This window comes from Muntiacus reevesi, chromosome 6, assembly GCF_963930625.1.
Source record: "Muntiacus reevesi chromosome 6, mMunRee1.1, whole genome shotgun sequence".
NCBI classification, from domain to species: Eukaryota; Metazoa; Chordata; class Mammalia; order Artiodactyla; family Cervidae; genus Muntiacus; species Muntiacus reevesi.
Genome location: NC_089254.1, coordinates 38,426,202 through 38,448,097, shown reverse-complemented (window position 1 = coordinate 38,448,097; position 21,896 = coordinate 38,426,202). Strand labels below are relative to the sequence as shown.

General features: G+C 37.7%; 2 protein-coding genes across 2 annotated transcripts in view; one reads left to right on the top strand and one right to left on the bottom strand.

Moving 5' to 3' along the window:
• Nucleotides 1-11,029, bottom strand: part of GNAT3 (G protein subunit alpha transducin 3) — a 56,521-nt gene extending 45,492 nt beyond the window's left edge. Inside the window, exon 1 of the mRNA XM_065938628.1 lies at nucleotides 10,912-11,029. Coding sequence (XP_065794700.1) covers nucleotides 10,912-11,029 — 118 coding nt within the window. The remainder of the gene's footprint in view (nucleotides 1-10,911) is intronic.
• LOC136170448 (platelet glycoprotein 4) overlaps nucleotides 1-21,896 on the top strand; it is a 208,676-nt gene that overhangs the window by 19,577 nt on the left and 167,203 nt on the right. The window lies entirely within an intron of this gene.

Sequence of the window (21,896 nt, the reverse complement as noted above, 5' to 3'; positions counted from 1 at the left end):
GAGAAAATAATAGCAAATGAAGCAACAGGCAAAGAATTAATCTCAAAAATATACAAGCAACTCCTGCATCTCAATTCCAGAAAAATAAATAACCCAATCAAAAAATGGGCCAAAGAACTAAACAAACATTTCTCCAAAGAAGACATACAGCTGGCTAACAAACTCATGAAAAGATACTCAACATCACTCATTATCAGAGAAATGCAAATCAAAACCACAATGAGGTATCATTTCATGCCAATCAGAATGACTACTATCCAAAATTCTACAAGCAATAACTGCTGGAGAGGGTGTGGAGAAAACGGAACCTTCTTACACTGTTGGTGGAAATGCAAACTAGTACAGCCACTATGGAGAACAGTGTGGAGATTCCTTAAAAAACAGGAAAGAGAACTGCCATATGACCCAGCAATCCCACTGCTGTACATACACAGTGAGGAAACCAGAACTGAAAGAGACATGTGTACCACAATGTTCATCACAGCACTGTTTATAATAGCCAGGGCATGGAAGCAACCTAGATGCCCATCAGCAGATGAATGGATAAGGAAGCTGTGGTACATATACACAATGGAATATTACTCAGCCATTAAAAAGAATACATTTGAATCAGTTGTAATGAGGTGGATGAAACTGGAGCCTATTATACAGAGTGAAGTAAGCCAGAAAGAAAAACACCAATACAGTATACGAATGCATATATGTGGAATTTAGAAAGATGGTAACGACAACCCTATATGCGAGACAACAAAAGAGACACAGATGTATTGAACAGTCTTTTGGACTCAGTGGGAGAGGGTGAGGGCAGGATGATACAGGAGAATGACATTGAAACATGTAATATATCATATGTGAAATGAATCGCCAGTCCAGGTTCGATGCATGATACAGGGTGGTCGAGGCTGGCGCACTGGGATGACCCAGAAGGATGGGATGGGGAGGGAGGTGGGGGGTGGTGTTCAGGATGGGGAACACATGTACACCCATGGCAGATTCATATCAATGTATGGCAAAACCAATACAATATTGTAAAGTAAAAAAAATAAAAAATTAAATAAATAAAAATAAAATAAAATGCTCTGTTTAAAAAAAAAAAAGGAAGCATCATTACAAAAAAAGCTAAGGGAGGAGGTGGAATTCCAGTTGAGCTCTTTCAAATTGTAAAAAATGATGCTATTACAGTGCTGCATGCAATATGCAAGCTAATTTGGAAAACTCAGCAGTGGCCACAGGATTTGAGGTCAGTTTTTATTCCAATCCCAAAGAAAGGCAATGCCAAAGAATGCTCAAACTACCACACATTTGCACTCATCTCACAGGCTAGCAAGTAAGGCTCAAAATTCTCCAACCCAGGCTTCAGCAGTTTGTGAACCGTGAAATTCCAGATGCTTAAGCTGGGTTTACAAAGGCAGAGAAACCAGAGATCAAATTGCCAACATCCGTTGGATCATCGAAAAAGCAAGAGAGTTCCAGGAAATCATCTACTTCTGCTCTATTGATGGTGCCAAAGCCTTTGACTGTGTGGATCACAAAAACTGTGGAAAATACTTCAAGATATGGAAATACCAGAGCACCTGACCTGCCTCTTGAGACTCTGTAGGAAGGTCAAGAAGCAACAGTTAGAACCGGACATGGAAAAACAGACGGGTTCCAAAACGGGAAAGGGGCACGCCAAGGCTGTATATTGTCACCCTGCTTATTTAACTTATATGTACAGTACATCATGCAAAACGCCAGGCTGGATGAAGCACAAGCTGGAATCAAGATTGCTGGAAGAAATATCAATAACATCAGATATGCAGATGACAGTACTCTTACAGCAGAAAGTGAAGAAATAAAGATCCTCTTGATGAAAGTGAAAGAGGAGAGTGAAAAAGTTGGCTTAAAGTTCAACATTCAAAAAACTAAGATCACAGCATCCAGTCCCATCACTTCACGGCAAATAGTTGGGGAAACAATGCAAACAGTGACGGACTTGATTTTCTTGGGCTCCAAAATCACTGCAGATGGTGACTGCAGCCATGAAATTAAAAGATGTTTGCTCCTTGGAAGAAAAGCTATGACCAACCTTGATAACATATTAAAAAGCAGAGACATTGCTTTGCCAGCAAAGGTCCCTCTAGTCAAAGCTATGGTTTTTCCAGTAGTCATGTATGGCTGTGAGAGTTAGACTATAAAGAAAGTTGAGTGCTGAAGAATTGATGCTTTTGAACTGTGGTGTTGGAGAAGACTCTTGAGAGTCCCTTAGACTGCAAGGAGATCCAACCAGTCCATCCTAAAAGAAATCAGTTCTGAACATTCATTGGAAGGACTGACGCTGAAGCTGAAACTCCAATACTTAGGCCACCTGATGCGAAACTGACTCATTTGAAAAGACCCTGATGCTGGGAAAGATTGAAGTTGGGAGGAGAAGGGGACTACAGAGGATGAGATGATTGGATGGCATCACCGACTCAATAGACATGAGTTTGAGCAAGCTCTGGGAGTTGGTGATGGACAGGGAGGCCTGGCATGCTGCTGTCCATGGGGGTCACAAAGAGTCAGACATGACTGAGTGACTGAACTGAACTGAAAGTTAAAAACAGGAAATTGTCAACCAGGAAACTGAGAGTGATACATCATTTTAATCTACAGCACCTGGGAATGAAGGAAATTAGGTGTTTACATGGGACCAGGATCAACAGTGAGGGCTGAAAACATGTTATATAATGTTACTTTGGAAGAAATCAGTTGGGAACTGTGTTATTAGAACAATAATAAGTAGGAACTTTGAGAGTTATCCAGGTTTGAGGTTGTGAATATCAATTAAGATAGAGGATTAGGGTAAAGAATATTGAGGGACACAGGTAAAATGGTCAACTTTGAAGGTAAACAGTGTGAAATCAAAGATAGAATTCAGTAAGTGTGAAAAAGTGTGAGATGGTAAAGAATCATATGATGGTCAGGGAGTGAAATTTGTAGATATCTTAAAAGGAAAACATTTCTAAGTAGCAAATTATATTTGAATATAAAATATTGAAGAAGGAATTAAACTTTTGAGTTCTAGTTTGTTGACCATCTGGTAACGTCCATGTGTAGAGTCTCCTCTTGTGTTGTTGAAAGAGTGTGTTTACTATGACCAGTGTGTTCCCTTGGCAAAACTCTGTTAGCCTTTTCCCTGCTTCATTTTGAACTCCAAGGCCAAATAAGCCTGTTACTCCAGGTATCTCTAGGCATCCTACTTTTGCATTCTAGTCCCCTATAATGAAAAGGACATCTCGTTTGGGTGTTAGTTCTAGAAAGTTTTGTAGGGCTTCATAAAACCGTTCAACTTCAGCCTCTTCAACATTACTGGTTGGGGCATAGACTTGGATTACTGTGATGTTGAATGGTTTGCCTTGGAAAAGAAAAGAGATCATTCTACTGTTTTTGAGATTGAATCCAAGTACTGAACTTTGGACTTTTTGTTGACTATGAGGGCTACTCCATTTCTTCTAAGGGATTCTTGCCCACAGTAGTAGATATAATGGTCATCTGAGGTAAATTCACCCATTCCAGTCCATTTTAGTTCACTGATTCCTAAAGTTTCGATGTTCAATCTTGCCATCTCCTGTTTGACCACTTCCAATTTGCCTTGATTCATGGACCTAACATTCTAGGTTCCTAGGCGATATTGCTCTTTACAGCATCAGACCTTGCTTCCATCACCAGCCACATCCACAATTAGATTTTGTTTTTGCTTTGGCTCGATCTCTTCATTCTTTCTGGGGTAATTTCTCCACTGATCTCCAGTAGCATATTGGGCACCTACCAACCTGGGGTGTTTATCTTTCAGTGTCATATATTTTTGACTTTTTATACTGTTCATTGGGTTTTTAAGGCAAGAATACTGAAGTGGTTTGCCATTCCCTTCTTCAGTGGAATAAGTTTTGTCAGAACTCTCCACCATGATCCATCCGTCTGGGTGGTGCTACACAGCATGGGTCAAAGATTATATTCTTTGCAGCCAAAGATGGAGAAGCTCTATACAATCAGCAAACACAAGACCAGAAGCTGACTGTGGCTCAGATCATGAACTCCTTATTGCCAAATTCAGACTTAAATTGCAGAAAGTAGGGGAAACCACTAGACCATTCAGTTATGACCTAAATCAAATCCCTTATGACTATACTAAAGAAGTGACAAATAGATTCAAGACATTAGATCTGATAGGCAGAGTTAATAAAGAACTATTGACAGAGGTTTGTGACATTGTACAGGAGGCAGTGATCAGGACCATCCCCAAGGGGGGGAAAAAACGTGCAAAAATGCAAAATAGTTGCCTGAGGAGGCCTTTCAAATAGCTGTGGAAAGAAGTGAAGATAAAGGCAAAGGAGAAAATGAAAGATATACCAATTTTAATGCAGAGTTCCAAAGAATAGCAAGGAGAGATAAGAAAGCCTTCCTCAGTGATCAATGCAAAGAAATAGAGGAAAACAAGAGAATAGGAAAGACCAGAGATTTCCTCAAGAAAATCTTTATACCAAGGGAACATTTCATGAAAGATGGGCACAATAAAGGACAGAAATGGTATGGACTTAACAGAAGCAGAAGATATTAAGTAGCAGTGGCAAGAATACACTGAAGAACTATACAAAAAAGATCTTCATGACCCAGATAACCATGATTGTGTGATCACTCACCTAGAGTCTGACATCCCGGAATATAAAATCAAGTGAGCCTTAAGAAGCATCACTCCAAGAAAGCTAGTGGATGTGATGGAATTTCAGTTGAGATATTTCAAATTGTAAAAGATGACGCTGTTAAAGTGCTGCACTCATTATGCCAGCAAATTTGGAAAACTCAGCAGTGGCCACAGGACTGGAAAAGGTCAGTTTTCATTCAAATCCCAAGGAAAGGCAATGTCAAAGAAGGCTCAAACTACAGCACAGTTGCATGCATCTCACACACTTAGCAAAGTAAGGCTCAAAATTCTCCATTCCAGGCTTCTACAGTACGTGAATTGTACTGTAGAATATTCCAGATGTTCAAGCTGGATGTAGAAAAGGCAGAGGAACCAGAGATCAAATTGCCAACATCGTTTGGATCATTGAAAAAGCAAGAGAGTTCCAGAAAAACATCTACTTTTGCTCTATTGTCTACGCCAAAGCCTTTGACTAAGTGGATCACAATAAACTGTGGACAATTCTTAAAGAGACAGGAACACCAGACCACCTGACCTGCCTCCTAAGATATCTGTATGCAAGACAAGAAGCAACAGTTAGAAATGGACATGGAACAACAGACTGGGTCCAAATCGGGAAAGGAGTACATCAAGGCTGTATATTGTCACCCTGTTTAATTAACTTATGTGCAAAGTACATCATGCGGAATGCCAGGCTGGATGAAGCACAAGCTGGAATCAACATTTCCAGGAAAAATATCAATAACATCAGATATGCAGATGACACCACACTTATGGCAGAAAGTGAAGAAGAACTAAAGAGCCTCTTAGTGAAAGTGAAAGAAGAGAGTGAAAAAGTTGGATTAGAACTCAACATTTAAAAAATTAAGATTATGGCATCTGGTCCCATCACTTCATGGCAAATAGATGAGGAAACAATGGACACAGTGATAGACTTTCTTTTCTTCAGCTCCAAAATCACTGCAGATGGTGACTGCAGCCATGAAATGAAAAGATGCTTGCTCCTTGGAAGAAAAGCTATGACCAACCTAGACAGCATACTGAAAAGTAAAGACATTACTTTGCAAGCAAAGGTCTGACTAGTCAAAGCTGTGGTTTTTCCAGTAGTCATGCATGGATGTGAGAGCTGGACTATAAAAAAACTGAGTGTTGAAAAATTGATGCTTTTTTGAACTGTGGTGTTGGAGAAGACTCTTGAGAGTCCTTTGGACTGCTAGGAGATCCAACCAGTCCATCCTAAAGGAAATCAGTCCTGAATATTCATTGCAGTCCTGAATATTCATTGAAGCTGAAACTCCAGTATTTGGCCACCTGAGTTGAAGAACTGACTTATTGGAAAAGACCCTGATGCTGGGAAAGATTGAATTTGGGAGGAGCAGGGGACAACAGAGGATGAGATGGTTAGATGTCATCTCTGACTCAATGGACATGAGTTTGAGTGAGCGCCACAATTCAGTAATGGACAGGGAAGGCTGGCGTGCTGTAGTCCATGGGGTTGCAAACAGTCAGAAATGACTAAGCGACTGAACTGACTCTAGTTTATTAGCCTCAGAGTCTAATACACAGAATGAATATTTTTATATCTTGATGAGATTTACCTTCAGTTTCAGCTTGAATCCCACTTCCTTAGAGGCAAATTCTACATTGATGTATTTGTAGGAAAGTTAAATGATATGGATTCTGAATTTGAGTGTTAAATCTTAACTGAAAGTATATTTTGTGTAAAATTTATCATGGAGACTTTATACCATCAAATGTTTCACTACTCTCTTTCCTTTTTAATTAATGGAGGGGTAAATAAATTGTGTTAACTCATGTTGCTTATCTGAATATTTTTTAAAGTACAGTATTGCTCTTAAATCAATAATTAAGGTTTGAATGTACCAAATGAATATAAAAATGCTCTGTGATATAACATGAGATGTTCTGTTATATTACAGTTAATGAGAGCTATTCTCAGAAAGACAGTGTATTTAATCTCATTAACAAATACCATAAGTTGGCTAAATATGGAATGCCTTAATGAATAGTTTATAGCTTTCATGTGAGGGACTTATGAGTCTGTTAATGTGTCCCGATTATTAGATATAAATTAATCTAAAACAAACAAATACTTGCAAAATGTTTGTCTAAGTGCTTTTTGCCCATTAGAAAAAAGGGACACTGTAGAGAGCTATTTGGTGCTGCCAAATACCATTAGTTATTAATAAATACAACTGTAAATATTTGACTTTTCCTCTGAAGGTTTCAGATGACTATGGTGCAAGTAGTTACTTTAGAGACAGTTTGAAGCTCTCCAAGTAGATTGTTTCTTTCCACTTTACTGAAAAACAATTTTAAACATTTGTACATATTTGTACAAATAGTAAAAATATTTGTACACCCAAAAGATTGATATCTTTATAAAAATAAAATATTGTAAAATATTTTTAAACAAAATGTATTAATATAACAAAGAATGATTTTAATTTTTAAAAATTGGAAACATTACTCTGGAACAACTTCTACATGTTGTTCTCAAGATTCATATCACTGGTTATCTGAAAGAAGTTGTTTTTTTTTTTTTTTTCTAATTATGCTTTGCAAGTTTAAATTGTAACATGTGTAAGTGATCATATCCACAGACAAGCATTGACTCTACTGGTGTAATAGAAATATAAAATAGAGCTTCTACACTTGATGAATTTGTACTCTAGCCAGTGACTGAGTAACACCTCCCATTTTCTGCATCCTTTCCCACTCATATATAGAAATGATTTTAAAAATAAAAAGACCTATTTAAACAGAATACACGTAAGAACTTTGATATAGCATGAATCTTATGTCCTCTTTCCTCTTGATAGACATAAAAGGATGTACATATATATATGTACATTGCATTACTTGATGATTACATAAAATTAATGTACATACACATATACATTAAAAATGATACTGTGATGTTTACAAGATAGCACATAGAAAAATAAAGAATAAATGGTTTTAGAATTAAAGGAATACAGCACCAGTATTGAGTAGTCCATGGCAGTGCTGGAAATCAGTGGCTAAAAGCTCATTACACTATCATAGCTGAAAATTGTAGAATGAATGAGGCAAGGTTTCAGATATGATGAAAAAACAAAGCTATTTTTCCCCTATACTTTGGAGCTCTGAATTTATCCAGCTCATGTGATGAAAATTTGTAAAAGTCAAAAAAAAGAAGTAATGTGTTAAATAAATAAACTTGAACTGAAATTTGAAATAATAAATTTAACAAAAGGAGATATAGGAAAAACAGAAACATGAACCACAATGATCTCACAATGAAAAGACAGGTATTTCTTTTGAATGGAATTGAAGTGTGATCAAACATCTGTAAATTAAGATTTTTTTTTTAATTTAAAATTAAAAAATAAAGTAACAGCTTATACATTAGCATTTGTTTTTTCTTACTAAAATGCACTCTTTCTAGGGCACCTTTACAGGCTAATTAAAAAAAAAAAAAACGTTCCATGGCATTATTGTCTTGATAGCAGTTTTATCAAATAAGCCAGGAATGTATGTCATCTCTAGTGTTTCCTAGAAGCCTGCTTTTTTCTATAGAAACAGATTTGGCATCTCTTGCATAATTTTACTGAATATCTGAAAGGTAGAATAAAAGGGAGTCAGTCTTCAAGGTGATCCTTTAGTTGTAAAGTGTACTTTGATATAGATAGCTCTTCAAATTAAGTGAAATCTTGTATGCAGTGATACCAAATAGTACATCTACTCCACAGCACGTGTTAACTTGGAAAGTTGTGTTGTGTTTGAGCACCTCGAAATTCACTGGATAACATGAGGATCAACACCAATAATGAATTCTGTTGAAAACGTTTTTTTCAGATTTCTATAAATTTAAGATTTCTGTTTTTATAAAAGTAGAGCTAGACTCAAGTTCTGATTTCTACCAAGGCTCTCCTGGTTGGTCCCACAGGACATACACTCATTGCTTAAAAACAGTTGTTCAGACAAGACTGATGAATGAGAATCATTGTTTCAATGATGGGAGAAATTAGATTTCATTAGTGAGGGGATTTGAGGGTGGGAAGGTTTACTTTGGTTCTACTGAATGCTTCTATGTATTAGTGTAGTCGCTCAGTCGTGTCCGACTCTTTGCGACCCCGTGGCTTACCAGGCTCCTCCGTCCACGGAATTTTCCAGGCAAGAGTACTGGAGTGGGTTGCCATTTCCTTCTCCAGGGGATCTTCCCAACCCAGGCATCGAACCCGGGTCTCCCGCATTGCAGGCAGACGCTTTACCATCTAAGCCACCAGGGAAGCCCCTTTATATATTAACGAGGCTAAACTAAATATAAAGATAATAGGTTAGATAATTTGCTTTCAATTCAAAACATGAGAATCAAAACAGTTATGACAAGATTGTATTGTTTTGAACTTTGACAACTTCATCGTTAGATAGAGAACTCATATGATTTTCTTGGTGGCTCAGTCGGTAAAGAATCTGCCTGCAGTGCAGGAGACCAGGGTTCAGTCCCTGTTTCAGCAAGATTCTACTCCAGTATTATTGCCTGGAAAATCCTCTGGGTAGAGGAGCCTAGTGGACTACAGTCCATGGGGTCACAAGAGTGGGACAAGACTCAGTGACTAAACTACCACCCAAAACTCACAGAGTCCAGAGGGAAAACTTAGTCAAGGGTTTGAAATATCACTGAATGGGGAAAGCTACAGAGAATTTGATTCATCTGTGTAGATAAGATGTGACCAAGAAGTCCAGTGATATATTGTTGGAACCAAATGAATCCAAATGTATGGTAACACTGGAGATGAATTTATGCAATTGTGATTGCCTTAGGATATTAAAAGATGTAATAGTACCACTAAAATTCTTTGCGTATCTTCTATAACATTACCCTTTCCTCTTTATGTAGCCCATCACTTTAATCTAAAAATAATTTGTATATTGAAAATATCTATTCTTTTGAAATTTTATTCAAACATAGGGATTCTCTGTGTATTGTGTTACTAGTCTTGTGCCACGGTTCTTAGTACAAGAGGGACACAGAATGTACTTGCTGGAATGTTTGGTGTTCCCTCTCATCTTTTATTTGTTTTCTCTATGTCCACTTATTACTTACACTCTTGATCAAAGTCTCAGAATACTCTGGAGCATTAGGGAAGTAGCATTTGGTAGTTTCATAAGAGCTGACCTCTACATCTTTCTAACTTACCAACCTCTCTTGGTAGTCACTTGTAAGTGCTGTGGGTGTGAGGCCTCAGGAATTGGGCATAAAGAGGGAAAACATTTCCTTTCCTTGGAAGAGCAAGTGCTGGGAAACTTATAGTCGGTTTCTGAGATACTCTTGCCACTGGGAGCAAATTAGACATGGTAAAAGAACACACAGACACAAATGAGAATATTTTTGTGTGTCAAAGAGTCACATTTCTGAAATAAAATGGAGTGCTTTTGTGTATAACCATGATTAAATTGAAGTTCTTTTTTCATATTCTTTTCATAGGCCTTTATTTTATTCCAAAATCATATTTATCTTCTAGGGACTGTGACATGTTTAGAAAAAGGCATGATATATAAATTATATTCATTCTTTCAGTTCATTGAACATTTATTAAATTCATAGTTGTGGTTAAATAGTGTGCTGAATTTTGAGGGAATAAAAAATAGAAGAGACATAATTCCTGACCTAAATGAATATTTAAATATCCTTTAAGGATTTAAATGGAGTATTTTTCAATTATACAGACAGTATTCAAAAGCCTGAATAATATTATTAGTATATTTTGAAGTACTTTATCATTACTCTCTAAATAACTTGACTAATTGGTTTTAACAGTATAAGTAATTAAATAACATATTAGTGTTAATACAAAACAAAATATTTCCAAACAACATAAATCTTTGTAACATGTAATTAAAGGATTTTTTCCATATTAAAAAGTTGATATTGAGAAAATGATTAGAGTACAATGAAATAATAAATGTCCTTGAGTTTTTTAATAATAAAAGATCATTGACATAGAGAAATTGAGTCATCTAATAAATATTTATCTCTCTGCTTAATAAAAGACATGCAATAAAATGCTAAGCAAAAAAGTAAATGTTTACAGAGCACACATAAAATCAATTTCGAAACACATTTTCGTAATAAATCTCCCATATGGTAATACCCTTGAAATTAAAGTTTGAGAAAAGTAAATACATCGCAGTTGAAAAAATAGCAGGGTTTGAAAGGCAAAAGGAAAAAAGGATATTACCTAATAACAGCAACTTTACAGTTCTTGCATCTCGCTCAGCATCTTCCTGAAGTTTTTTCTCCAATTCTTTTGATCTTTTGGCTGACTCCTTGCTCTCTGAACTAATTCCACTTCCCATCTTGTAGTGTTGGATGCTTGTCAGTTTATTTGCTCAAACTTTTTGGAATGCAGAGGGCAGCTGGTGCTCTGGTTTGGACGTAGGATGCAATGCTCTGCTGAAGTACCCAACAGCACATTCCCTCATTTTCTAAGACTCTACTTTGACTAAGGAGATGCTGTCACCTGACAAACGGTAGAACCACACAGTCCTGTGGCAGCTAAAGAGAAAATTCATTATGCTTTCAAAGTGGTCACCTCTGGCACTCCTTCAAACTGCTCATCTTCCTTAAAGGATAGCATACAATAAGGTAGAAAATTATGAACATCTGTACATTAAAGATGATCTGAAATGGACAATTCAAATAGTGTTTATCACTAATAGGCAATCTTTATTGCACGATTTAAAGTTATGATTACTAACGAACAAACTTGTGTCTTATCTTTAGGTGTATGAGTCTTCAGATTCTTCATAATCACTATGATATCACTATCAGGATATTTATATTGAATCACCCAGATTTATAGTTTCACTATGTTTAGATTATGACTCAAAATGATTGAGATACTCTTAGTATCTGTCAGCTAACTAGAAAACCTTTTCATTAAAAAAAAACACACGTAGTTCTTAGATCTATACACATTGCTATGTTGCCAAACATAGAATTCAACACACAGTGTTCTTAAATTATTTATTTTTGTCTCATAGGATCAATTTCCATAAATTGAGCTTTTACTGCTTGTGAGAAAGTCAATCCATCACCATTAATTGAGGGTCTGCTTGGTGTAGACCCTGAAATGTGTTTGATTCAGGCAGTGCATTAACTCTTTGGGGTCATTAAGGAACAGCTGTTGTGCTGGAAGGACTTTTATTGATTTGGTACTGAGGGAATAGAAAGGAATATTCTTTGTAACAATAGGTCATTTGGTTTTTCCTGAAAGGTAAGAACGGTAAATATACCTAAATATGTTCCATACCTTTCGGCTACCCCAACAGACGTCATGTCCTTCTCAACAATCTGTGAGTTTGGGAACAGAGATTCTGTTATACAGTTTTTTTTGTTTGTTTGTTTATATGAAGCATAAAGCACTTAGATGGTCAAGTTTTCCTTTTGATAGTCATGTTTTCCTTTTAAGCAGAGTTGGCTGCCTGTGGCAGCAGGCAAATCTCAGTGCACATTTTGGGATTTGTGGACGTGCCTAACCGGGAAATATTAGAATACAGTCAGTCCATCCGCATGTTAGTGCTGTTCTTGTTGGGTCGTGGACAAACTCTGAACAGGTGCATTTTTGCATATTCATAGAACAAGGAAATAGACTACCAAATTCAATACATAGTCCTGCTTTGTTTACTTTTTCACAAAAAAATATTAGACTGTTAATACATAAACATAGTCAAAACTTTCTGGATTTCATCTGCACAAGCCATGTTATGATAGTATAAAGATGTGGAAAGGTAGGTATGCAAAGCATGTGATGTTGCTTTTAAAATGCAAAGGGTCTGCCCCAAAGGAACAAGATTTGCACCGGCCGGTTTATTTATACTTGTTCATGAACACCGAGTCCATCCACACTAACAGCAATGCAAAAGAACACAAACAATAAAATCTTTTCCTTTTTGTTTTTACATCAAAATTGAATATAGAGTACCCTGAATATAGAAGACTCTTATGTGTTCCATGGCAATTATGAATAGATAAGGTACTTCCTGTAACTGCATTCAAGTAAATTTACTCCCTATTTTTTGGCTGGGGACATACTGTGGCTTTAAAAGGGTATGAAATTTACCAGACTTCTAAGTGGGCTACTGATGAAAACTGACCAACTCTTCAAGGAGTATAATTGTATATTTCCTGCACTGTATACAATTACAAAATTCTACTTTGTTGTGTGACTCAGAATGTTTTATCTTCAACTTTACGAGATTGCTACATGATTTTTTTCATTAGTCGCTAAAATAATCTTGACATTAAATTCAAGGTGTATCTATATTTAGGGGAGGGAACCTGGGGAGATCCAGAGAGAAGACAAAGGCTTCTCATTCCTCTCCCTTGGGTGCTTGGAACTCAGCTTCACTAATGAGCTGTGGTTGTTAATACAGTTATTAATCCATGTTGCTTCACTTATCACTCACTATGCTTTTCTGGACATAAGAAAATTACGGAAATAAAATAGTAAATTCTGTTAGAGTGAGTACAGCATTTTATTAGCTTAGGTATCCTCCATTGTATTTGACATAGTGCTAACTATTGGAAATATTCAAAAATTATTTTTTGTTAGTACATTGATAGAAACCTGGGGCCTTTCTTGTGTGTGCTCTGTTGAGGTGACAGCATGGTTGAATATTTCCAAGGTTCAGTGTCATGATGGGTCTGTCTCAACACCCTTGAAATTTTAAAGTGACTCAAAAAATCAACAAAAAGACCAATTTTAGTCTGTGTGTGTACTATGTCGCGTCAGCCATGTCCGACTCTGTGCAACCCTATGGACTGCAGCCTGTCAGGCTCCTTTGTCCGTGGGATTCTCCAGGCAAGAATACTGGAGTGGGTTGCCATGCCCTCCTCCAGGGGATCTTCCCAACCCAGGGATCAAACCCACGTCTCTTACGTCTGCCTGCATTGGCAGGCAGGTTCTTTACCACTAGTGCCACCTGTGAAGCCCAATTTTACTCTGAAATAGTGTTCATATCTATAGTTACAACTGTTAGCCCAATAGGTACATCTTTTCTTTCTTTTTTTTTGTATCAACCTTAAAAATAACACCAGCATACTCCCTTTCTGTTATTAAACCTTGCTCTGTTGTGAGGGAAAATTGATAAAAGATCACTACAGGAAAAGAGAACCAAATTAGTTGTTTTTGTTTTAGGAACTTTGTGGCCATAAGTTTTGTTCCTTCTTTAAGAACCATAAAGCTGTCCAATTCAGTTCAGTTCAGTTGCTCAGTCATGTCTGACTCTTTGTAACCCCGTGAACCACAGCACGCCAGCATCAGGGTTTTTTCAAATGAGTCAGCTCTTCGCATCAGGTGGCCAAAGTATCCTATCATATTAGAGTTTTACATAGTGACCAACTAAAAAAGGTAGATTGCTGTACATATACATACACACACACACACAGATATACACACATTACATGCACAACCCACACACACAGAGAAAGAAAGAGAATTGTATTGGAGAATTGTGGTCTTTTCAAATAATCTTTGCAAAATAGCTTCTAAGAACATTGTTGCCTTTAAAAAAAAAATCACAGCATCAACCTGATCAGGAATGTCTTCTGTGGGAACAGGCTGTGCAATAAAGACAACTGAGGAGGTAAAATACAGAGAATGAGTCCTCAGCTTTAAAAGTCACTGACAGACCACAAGCTTGAGTGATGTGGTGAGTTTTCTTCTTCTTGTTTTTGGTCAGGTTCTCTATTGAGTCTTCAGACTGGCATATTAGTCTTTGAATAATTGCTGTCTTACATTTATGTTTTAACATCTAGCTTGAGATATCCTGTGATTATTTCCCATTTGCTTTTAATATTGAGATTCCAACCTACATTTCTGGAGAGGTCTCTTTTGCCAGTATTACTGAGTCTTATACAGTTGGGTCTTTACAGGTGGTGCTAGAGGTAAACTTTCCTGCCAGTGCAGGGGACATAAAAGATGGGTGTTCAACCCCTGGGTTGGGACGATCCCTTGGAAGGGGAAATGGCAACCCACTCCAGTTTTCTTGCCTGGAGAATCCCATGAACAGAGGAGCCTGGTGGGCTATAGTGCATGGGGTCATAAAGAGTCGGATACGACTGAAGCAACTTAGCATGCAGCACACATAGAATCATCAAGCTGGATATCCCCTGACACTGTGACCTCTGGCTGACTTCCATAGTGGCTTCAGTGGCTCAGCTCCTTCTGGAAATTGTCAAAACAGGCTGCCATCTGTATTATTCTTTATTTTGTTTCCATATCTTATAGGAGGTGTTGACTTTAGGCTTTGGATCCCTGAGTGTTTTGAGTCCTAGCTCCCTTAGCAATAACCTTTATCTTTGTATATTCCCATGAAATTTGAGACAAACTATCCCTTCTTTTACTAATGGTACTCAAATATGTGCTTCTGGGAGCCCTGTGCATGGTTTTGCCTTTTGAGAGTTCACGTCTTTGGGGACTCCTTGAGAGCAGTCTTTCTGTCTTGAGGGAGTAGGGCAAAGGTTGCTATTTCAAGTTAGCACATTCAGATGGTGCAAGAAATTTACAGTACCAGCATTAAGCAGCTCTTCTGTCTTCGGAAGTAAAGCGAATATGTATTTTTATTCATTGAAGTTAATTTCTTTTATTTTTCTATGGATTAGGATATAATTATATGTGATGATTATTGGAAACAAAGATATTACAAGCCTAAATGACAAAGGAGATAATTATTTCCTAAGGGGCCTCTTCCTGTCCCAAAGTCTGTTTTTAAAAAAACAAATGTATCTCAAGATTATTAAAGTACAGATTTTGTTCAAATTTCACAAAATTTTATGCTAGTATCCCAACTTGGCTTTCACTCGGGCTTTTTTCCTCATTAGGAATAGCTTGCTCTTCCATAGCTGACTATTCCTCATATTCTCATCCTTTAAGAGTGAACCTCATCTGTACATTCTCCATTATGATTCACTTCTACTACCTCCTGTTAGATGCTTCATTACTTTTGAAATTCCTAAGAGGAATCTGCAGTCAATCAGTTTGTCCATCTTCTTTAACTAGTTTGGGATATTTTGCAGTGACCATGCCCTCTGGTTCTTCTCTTCTGTTTGCAGGCTCTCAACAGAGTGCATAGAAAACAAACTTGTTTATTGAAAACACTTAAGAATAGTGAGTGATCAGTAGATATACAGGGTTTGAAGGGTCTTTGTTCCATCTTAGACATGCACGATTCTCCTTTTCCCAAATGATTGCAAATGTGAAATATTACCTCTAGAATTGCAGGAATTCATTTATTCAGCAATTGATATATTTAACAATTGTTATGTGTGTACCAGGCATGAGTGATTCAGCAGTAAATCAAATTAGATGCCTTTCTCACAGAACTTAAATTCTGCAGTGACCATGCCCTCTGGTTCTCTTCTGTTTGCAGGCTCTCAACAGAGTACATAGAAAACAAACTTTTTTATTGAAAACACTAAATAGTGAGTGTTCAGTAGCTATACAGGGTTTGAAGGGTCTTTTTTCCATCTTGGACATGCACGATTCTCCTTTTTCCAAATAATTGCAAATGTGAAATATTACCTCTAGAATTTCAGGAATTCATTTATTCAGCAATTGATATATTTAACAATTGTTATGTGTGTACCAGACATGAGCAATTCAGCAGTAAATCAAATTAGATGCCTTTCTCATAGAGCTTAAATTCTAGTGTCTGAGGATGTTGAGGGATTCACACAGACAATAAACACACTAAATATTTTGAGTACACAGAATTATAGATGGTGACAAGTGTTTAAAAAAAAAAAAAAAAGGACTTTGCTGGTGGTATAGTGGATAGGGGTCCCACCTAGCAATACAGAGGACATGCATTCGATCCCTGGTCCGGGAGGATTCCACATGCTGCAGAGCAGCTGAGCCTGTGTGCCTCAATCTGTGAGCCTGTGCTTTACACCCCGCAAGGAGCCACAGCTCCTGAGCCTGTGCTCCCCAGAGCCCACGCTCTGCAATAAGAAGCTCCCTCAGTGAGACTCCTGCACACTACAACTAAAAAGTAGCCCCTGCTCTCCACAACTAGAGAAAAGCCCAAGCAACTAGAATCTGTTTAGTGACTCTTCATTCTACATACTTGTCATGATGCTGCAGACTTCTCCTTCATGAGGATCTCTCCGTAGTTGGAATCAGGCTCTGAGAAGTAGCTCAGTTCTAGAAATAGGATAAGGGATCATGACATTATCCTAATGATTATCCTTGACTCTTTGGGTTGTTTAAATTCAGCAATACTCAGAAGGCCTGTTCATTTACTTTGGTTTTAAGGATGCTCTGACCTATTAACTATTTCCATAGGTCTATACATATCTGGCTCCCCAGCTGCTACTCTGACCTTTACTCTCTTTATAATATTACAGCTGTGTTGATTTTCATAATTAAATGCTCACACCTGGTCTCTTTTATTTTCGGGTCTTATAATTTCCATTGCTTTGAGGAAGCCCAAGTCTATAATTGTATTTTCTGTCATCAACCCCTGCCTATAAAGAACTACCTCAATAATGCTGAAATTGTTCCCTCCACTAGTGCATTCCTTATTATTTCAATACATGGAAATCTATTTGATCATTTCCTAAAGTCTGATTATTTTTCCCATATAGGTTGCCAAATTCTCTGAGCCTTTTGTTGCCTTCCTACACCATTTGCCATGGGACAGTACTTTATCCAGGCTTCCAAGAGCCATCCTATGAAAGATATTGATACTGTCTCCTGGGGTATTGGCATCCTATATCATAGGAGAGGGCTTCTGTATGATACCTCTCTTTTATCGAACTTTATGTTCTATTTTCCTTTGATTGAGCACCCTTAAAATCTAAATATATTTGTGTACATATACACACTTATAGCTCCTGCAGGTACATGTTGATTAGCTTCTGGAGCTCTTTTGTTATGTGGGCTCTTTCTTCTGCTCACAGGTCCAGAACTTCCTTTGTCAGGTTATGTCATAAGTAGATGATAGTTATTAACTGCATTTCCTGAAGCAGTATGTATAGATTCACATTAGACTGAAAGCTACCTTACAAGACAAAGGACTCTGAATTGTCTTTCTGCAAGAGGGGTGCTACATTTTTAAAAGGAAGAATGTAACATTTTTGCCAGCCCAGAGGATCCAAGTAGAGTCTAAGGATTCAAGATTTTTTGATGCATCAACCCAGGCATTACTATTTTAATTCTCTAGGTCCCATTTATTTCCATGAAAACCTTGACTTTGGTGTAACACTCTTGCCATGGCTGAATATTCAATCTTCTGTTGAACTCTTCTACCTTATAATTAAGTCCTCTGCCTGATCATCACTTTTCTCCTTCATCTATATAGGCTATCCTCTGACTGTTTTTGCTTTGCATTAAATTTGTGATTAATCACCCTTGGCCTTCCATTGTCTTTTCTTCAGTTAATTGATAGCTCCTAGCAACAGCCATATTGCTGCAGTTCTTATAATTTTTTCTTGCTTTAACTTCTGAACACTGAGATTTTTCTTACATGTATATTATTTTTCACTGATATCCAATTTCAGATTACTACCAGTGAAAATTTTAAAAACTTACCTGTTTTTGCAAGCTGGATGCAATGGATCATAAAACTAACAGCAATAATCAGGCCCTAATTGCTTAACTGGCTGAAGGTTGAAGGTTGGGGATCGGTAATCTAGTTCCAATATCTCCTTTAGAATCTGCTTCTTGGGACCACTCTTGATATCAACTCTCTCAGATTAAGTTTCCCTGGAAACAGAATCTGAGGCAGATCTGCTTAAAAAGGAGTGAGGAACACCTTTGGCAGATAAATCTAGATGGAAGGAGGCAGGCAGAACTTGGCCATAGAAAAGGATGAGCCACAATGCTGTTGTAATAGGGGTCACAGATGATCCTTTGGAGTTCTATAACTGGAATGATTATTCAAAGTTGTTCTTGAGAAGAGAGATTAGCCTTTACACTCCCAAGTTGCCCAGTCATTGCATGAGGGCTGCCTTCAGGTGGGAGTTACAACCTTGGACAAGGAAGGTCCTTTTGGTTAAGAACCCTGCCCTGCAGAGGGACTCATCTGTCAACACTGCCAGGAGCTGAAAGAATGAGTGAGTCAGGCATGAAAGGAGTGCTTAGTGGTACAGCGGAATGTTCACTTCAGTAACATTTGGGCAAAGACATCAAAGAACCGAGGGAAGAAAAACACAGACATCTAGAGAAAGACAAATCTGAGCAAAGGGAATAGTAATTGTGAAGGCTTTGAGGCAGGCACTTGCCTAGTGTGACTGAAGAATCACAGGGAATCAGGGTGCCTGGGGTAGAGTAAATATGGGGAAAGGGGCAGAAGAGGGCAGAACGGGTGAGCATGGGGGTGTTCCTTCAGATGAATGAGGGACTCCTAAGTTAGTTCAGGACTCAGTCCTGTGAGAGATGGAAAATAAGACAGGGATTTAAGCAGTGGAATATATTGATGGGACCAACGTGTTAACATGAGCATTCTGGATAACATTTTCAAGTAATTAGGAAAATTTCGCAATAATCCAGGTGGAAGGCAACATGATTTAGGCTAGATTATTGCCATGGTAACATGTGGACAGATTTTTGGATACATTTTAGAGTTAGAAATGGCAGGGGTTGAGATGTAGTACTTAAGAGAGTGAAAGAAATTAAGTAGTTGTAGGAATGGAGTTTCTACATGTTGAGATGAGAAATACTGTGGAATAAGGAGAGTTAGGGGAGAAAGATCAGGAGCTCAATTGAATGTCATATACTTGAAAAATTAGTAGCCAGATAATTATTAGCCAGTTCAAGTAGGCTATCACTACGAGTTTCAATGTCAGAATTCTGGCTAGAATGTTGTTTCTTTCTTTTTTTTAATTGATTTATAGTTAATATATAATGTATTAGTTTCAAGTGTATAGCAAAGTGATTCAGTTATACATACATAGATACTCTTGTTCAGATTCTTTCCCATTGTAGGTTATTGCAAGATACTGAGTTTAGCTTCCTGTGCTATACAATAGGTCCTTGCTGTTTTCTTATTTTACATATAGCAGTGTGTGTATGTTAGTCCCAAACTCCTAATTTATCTCCTTCCCTGTCCCTTCACTGCTATCCCCTTTGTTAACCATGTTTGTTTTCTATCTGAGTGTTTTTCTGTTTTATAAATAAGTTCATTTGTATCTTTTTTTTTTCAGATTCTACATATCACAGAGGGCTAGAATATAATTTGAGAGTCATCAGCAGACAATCACATTTAAAGTTATAAAAGTAGATGAAATAATGAGGGGAATATGGAGAGAGAAAAGAGTTCAGGGACTGTCTGAGCTCACTTAAAGAAATCTGAGAAGCTGCTGCTAATATGGGAGGAGGAGAACCTGGAGAAGACACTGTCTTCCTAGAAGCAAGAAAAGAAAGGGTCTTAAGAGAGTAGAATGATCCACTGTCACATGCTACTGACTGGTCAAGTAAAAAAAATGTCCTGAGAATTAATCACTGCATCCAGTCAGACCTACATCTAACATTTCTGTGGCCAGAGTATCATTCAAAGCATACATGCTACACATCTAAATATTTATGTTATAAATCAAGCTTGCAAACTTAAAAATTCTTCCCTCTTATATAAAAAAAAAAGTAACTTCATAGTGATACAAAAAGACATGTCCAAATTTAGCACAACTTGCTTTCTTTTCAAAATGGAAATGTGGAAGTGTAAGAATCCTAGCCGCCTTCTCTTCCCACTATCCACTCAGTGCTCTGCTGTGTGAGAACTCTTGCACAGGCAAGCCCTGGGCAAGCTCTGTTAACACCTGACAAACAGCTGACTTTTGGCAATCTCTGACCTAGGGATAAGTAAATTCAGTGGTGTGATCTACTCTTGAGTCATCAGACTCACAGAAGAGGCCCGTGCAGATCCTGAAGTGGGTTTAAGTGATACTAAAAGGAAGTTGCACAGTTCTGGTTCCTTGGAGTATGGGCTGGATGAAGAGCATAGACTCCAGGTGGACATTTCCCCTTGGCCTCCTCAACTCCTTGCTCCACTGTGGAGAAGCTCAGCGTATGAAGGGCCAGGGCAAGAATTTCCAAGTCATGGGGTCCAGGGAAGAGTCCCCTGTTGGCTGAATCTGGGGGTGGTACAAGATTTAGAAATACTGATCTTGATAATATTGATTTCAAGGCAGTGTTAAGAGTTGTGGGGGGGGGGGGGAATGTGGGGCTGGGAAGAGAAATTAGAAACTGCACTGGACATTACTTTCTCCCCCCCCCACCCCCCCACTAAAAGCAACTTTTATTTGGTATAAAAGTGAAAGTGAAATCACTTAGTCGTGTCCAACTCTTTGCGACCCCATGGACTATAACCCATCAGGCTCCTCCAACAATGGGATTTTCCATGCAAGAATACTGGAGTGGGTTACCATTTCCTTCTCCATTTATTTGGTATATTATCATACAATTAATAGCTTGTATTGGTGTAGTTCAGCTATAAATACAAGACTTTGAAATAATATTCTACTGAATTTTACAAAGTCAAAATTTCAGTAGAAGCTCAGTTTCTGCTCTGATGTCCTCCTGCTGCTCAAAAATATATACTAAACTATACTGTTTAATATATTTAACAATGAGTGAAAGTGTTGCCTTCAATATTTTGTTTAATATAAATAAGCAGTGTTTTTAGGAAATCCTTTAATGTCGTATAATCTGTTTGGTGCCTTTTTATAAAGGAGAGGAGAGGACTAGCATCGTGATTGGTAGGGAACGTTGATCAAAAGAGGATACTTTTGTATGTCCTGATGAGAAAGAGACAGAGGAGAACAGTGGTAAAATTTGAAGGGACAGTACTGTTGAAATGATGTCCTTGAGTAGGTAGAGAGAAATGGGATGTAGTGCATAAGTGGATGGTTGCTTTCTATTAAACAGTTCATTCACAGGAACAAGAGAAAAGGAAAAGCAAGTAAATACAGAAGCAGATCGAAGTTAGGTGTGATGGTGAAAGAGTTTAAATGTGTCTTCTGGTTGCTTCTATTTCTCAGAGAAATAGCAATCAAGAGTGGGACATGTGTTGGAGATAGGAGAAAATAAATAAATAAAATAGTGACCTACTTAACAGCTCTTATCTAAATAACCCTTTTATCAGTCATGCAATGCCACCCTCCACCTCTGTTAAAGATGTCTCAATAGCCATTCATGTCCTCCAGATCACCAGAAAGGTTTTA